This window comes from Enhydra lutris, unplaced genomic scaffold (assembly GCF_002288905.1).
Source record: "Enhydra lutris kenyoni isolate GAN:26980312 unplaced genomic scaffold, ASM228890v2 scaffoldscaffold114, whole genome shotgun sequence".
Taxonomy (NCBI): Eukaryota; Metazoa; Chordata; class Mammalia; order Carnivora; family Mustelidae; genus Enhydra; species Enhydra lutris.
In genome coordinates this window covers 412,871-416,983 of record NW_019154198.1, presented here as the reverse complement: position 1 = coordinate 416,983, position 4,113 = coordinate 412,871, and the positions used below count along the sequence as shown (strand labels likewise).

Sequence of the window (4,113 nt, the reverse complement as noted above, 5' to 3'; positions counted from 1 at the left end):
TAAAGACAAAGCATGACCTGAGTATGTGCTATTCCTGGACACTCACTTCAAATGTAACGACACACGTAAGGTTGAAAATAAAATTATGGAACCATATAAACCTCAAACTGCAAAATATTACCCCCCAAATACAATAGTGACTATATTAGTATCAGATAAAATATACTCCAAAGAAAACTTACAGGGGCAAAAAGAGACATTACAGAATAATAAAAAAGTCAACACAACAAAATGACAGAGCAATCCTACATGTGTGTGCACCGACAACAGAGCTTTGAAACGCTCAAAGCAAAAACTGGTAGAATTTAAAAGGAGAAACAGACAATTCCCGATCATACTTCAGGACTTCAATATCCCCCTCTCAGCTATTGAGGGCAATACCAAACAGAAAATCAGCAAGGATACAGAAAATCCGAAAACATCATCAACCAACAGGATCATGTGGACATTTACATAAACTCCATCCAATGACAGTAGAATACACATTCTTCTCAAGCAACTTCATAAACATTCATCAAGACAGACCATATTTGGGGTCATAAAGCAAACCTCAACAAATTTAAACAACTAGATCAAATATAAAACAAACTAGAAGCCGTTAACAAAAAGCATGAAATACCCCAAACACTAGGAAATTAAACAATACACTTCTAAATACTTTATGGGTTAGAGAGGAAGTTTTGAATAAAGAAATTTTTAGAACCAAATGAAATGTAGTTAAAATGTATTACAACTTGTGAGGAAAGTGCTGTGAGGAAAATTTATAGAACGTAATGCTTACATCAGAAAAGCAAAAAATCTCAAATCAGTAATCTAAGCATCCCTCCCAAGAAACTACAGAGGAAAGTACCACCAAAGCAGATGGAAGAACAGATATAATAAAGGTCAATACAGGTATCAGTGAAATCGGGAACAAAAAGGTAAGAGAGAAAAAGCAGTGGTATAAAGTGCTGCTTCTTTAAAAAGATCCCAAAAAATGATAAATATCTAAGAAGATTAACAAAGATAAAAAGAGAGTTGATGCGTTTCCAGTATCAGGAATCTAACAGGAGATATGAGTAGAGATTCTTCCATCATAAACAATATAATAAAGGAATACTTGAAACAAATAAGAAAATTTAGATGAAATGGAACAATTCCTAAAATCGGACAACTATGAAAATTCATCCAATATTAAACATTCTGAACAGTTCTATACATATTAAATAAAATAAATACGTAACTAAAAGCATCCAAAGAAAAATCTCCAGGCATAAATGTTTCACTGGAGAATGCCACCAAACATTAAAAATAAAACCAACTCTGTATCCTATCTTCCACATAATAAGACTACTCCCAATACATTTGGGGAGGTCACTATCACCTACAGACCGGAACCAATGACAGTACAAAACAAAAGACAAAAAACAAAACAAACAAAAATGAGTGAAAGAAAGAAATCTATGTATCATTACCACTAATGAAATTGCAGGAAAACTTCCTCAACATACTAGTATACTGAATACTATAATAGAATAACAATTCTGTTCTAAACCAAGTAGGGCTTATTTCAAGAACACAAAGTTGATTTCACATTCAAAACTCAAATTAATGGGGCACCTGGGTGGCTCAGCGGGTTAAAGCCTCTGCCTTTGGCTCAGGTCATGATCCCAGGGTCCTGGGATTGAGCCCCGCATCGGGCTCTCTGCTCTGCGGGGAGCCTGCTTCCCCCCGTCTCTCTCTGCCTGTCTCTCTGCCTACTTGTGATCTCTGTCAAATAAATAAATAAAATCTTTAAAAAAAATGAAAAAAACCCCTCAAATTAATGTAATACATCCTATCAACAAGCTACAGAAGAAAAAAACACAAGATTATATCAATTGGTAGAGAAAAAGTGTGTGATAAAATTGAACACCGATTCATAATAACAACAAAACCCCCCCAGCAAATTAGGAATATAGGAAACTTCCTAAACTTGATAAGAAACATCTATAAAGAAAACCTTATACTAACATGATACTCGATGAAAAGTTGTATGTTTCCCCCTAATATCAGAAACCAGACAAGAAAATCCTTTCCTACTACTACTACTGTTCAACATCATATTGGAAATCCTAGCTAGCACAGCAGATAAGAAAAGAAAATACTAGGCATACATATGGTAGGGAAGAAATAAAACTATCTCTTTTGTGGATGATATTTCTATGTTTTCTAACCCCAAGCATCCTATCGCAACAAATAAATGGCTACCGTTCAGCAAGGGTGCAGGATACCAAAACAACATCCAAATTTTAATTACATTTCTGCATACTACTAAAACTTGTGTGGAAATGGAAAGTTTAAAAATCAATGCCATTTATAATAAAAGGAAAAAAAACACCTTGATATAAACCTTATAAAATCCATACAGGACCTATCATTGAAGTTTATACAACAGTGATGAAGTAAATCAAATGATACTTAAACAAACAGAGTTTGGGTTAAGTATGAACATACTGTGTTCATAATGATGTGAATTCTCAACAAATTGATCTGAAAATTTAACTCAATTTCTAACGAAATTCAACAGATTTTTTTCATAAAAATAGACAAACTTCTCCAAAACTTTATGTGGAAATTCAAAGTAATGAAGAATGCTAAATCAGTTTTAAATAAAAACAATAAAGAGAGAGAAATCATTTTACACAACTCAAAGATTTACCATCTAATTACAGCCATCAAGTAAACCAATAGTACAGGACCAAGAAAAAGTCTAAGTATCAGCTCCTTAAAACCACATGAAGTTTCTTTCTTTCTTTCTTTCTTTTTTAAATCAAAGCCTTAAACAGTTTTAACCAGTGCAACAACATGTGCCCATTCATATGTGTGTTCTTAACTCCTCAACAGAAAGGTGTTTGACGGTTCCAGCCTTTGTATTTCTCACAAAGATGAAGCTCCTTAAGAACAGAGACGGTGTTTTAGAACAAAGAAGATGTTTCTGAAGTTTCCAAACCTGCCTTCAATTAACTCTCTTGACTCTGGACAGCAAGGAATGTATATACAAGACATATAGCAGTCTGAGTCCTTTATCCCTAAAACAAAACCCTCCCCCTGCCAAGTAAACAAGGGATGCCATGACAAAGTGCCAAAGGCTTGGGAAGGAAGTCTGAAAGAAAATGTGTGTTTACAGTTCATTTTCTCTTCTATGTCTCTTTCTTAAAAAAAAAAAGAAAAAAGAAAAAAGAAAAAAAAATTCCTGAGATATTACTGCAGTGTAAAACAAGGAAAAACATGTAGCTGGAGGTTTTCCTATGTGCACATAATCACTGGGTCTCTCCCTGGATGAATTCTCAGATGCAGGGTAAGGCTCCAGATGGGATAACTTTCCCGTCTGACTCCTCAGATGACAAATGATGTCCTGCAACAGAGGGTTTCTCATCGGGAAGGAAACTGAGGGGGTTCTCTTTGGTATGAACGATCAGATTCTGAGTAAGAAGTTTCCTCAGTGGTTACATTCAAGAAGTCTTTCCCCAACAGGAGCTCTTGAAGGTTGACTGAGGACTGCCCGCTCGTGAAGGGTCTTCCCACTTCGGTTACACGGACAGGGGTTCTCCCAGTATGAATCCTCTGATGCTGAGTGAGGGACGAGCTGCGACTGAAGGCTTTCCCACACTCACTGCACTCATAGGGCTTCTCTCCGGTGTGGATGATGGCGTGTCGGATGAGGTTGGTGCTCCAGCAGAAGGTTTTCCCACACTCGACACATTCATAGGGCTTCTCTCCGCTGTGAATCCGCTGGTGCCTCGTGAGCCCTGACCGGCGGTTGAAGGCCTTCCCGCACTCCGTGCACTCGTAGGGCTTCTCCCCAGTGTGGATGCTGAAGTGTCGGATGAGGTCTGCACGATTGCTAAAGGCTTTCCCACATTCTTTGCACTCAAAGGGTTTTTCTCCAGTGTGGGCCCTTTTGTGCAAGATGAAAGTAGAGCAGTGGGTGAAGGCCTTTCCACACTCACCGCACACATAGGGCTTCTCCCCAGTGTGGATCCTCTGGTGCCTCTTGAGGTACGACCTGTGGTTGAAGGCCTTCCCGCACTCCAGGCACTCAAACGGCTTCTCCCCAGTGTGGATGACGTAGTGGTGAATGAGGGCCGCACT

General features: G+C 38.0%; 1 protein-coding gene across 1 annotated transcript in view; it reads right to left on the bottom strand.

Moving 5' to 3' along the window:
* Positions 1–3,220: 3,220 nt before the first annotated feature.
* LOC111139744 (zinc finger protein 543-like) overlaps positions 3,221–4,113 on the bottom strand; it is a 352,717-nt gene continuing 351,824 nt past the window's right edge. Inside the window, exon 8 of the mRNA XM_022492102.1 lies at positions 3,221–4,111. Within this exon, the coding sequence (XP_022347810.1) occupies positions 3,394–4,111 (718 nt within the window). The 3' untranslated portion in view covers positions 3,221–3,393. The remainder of the gene's footprint in view (positions 4,112–4,113) is intronic.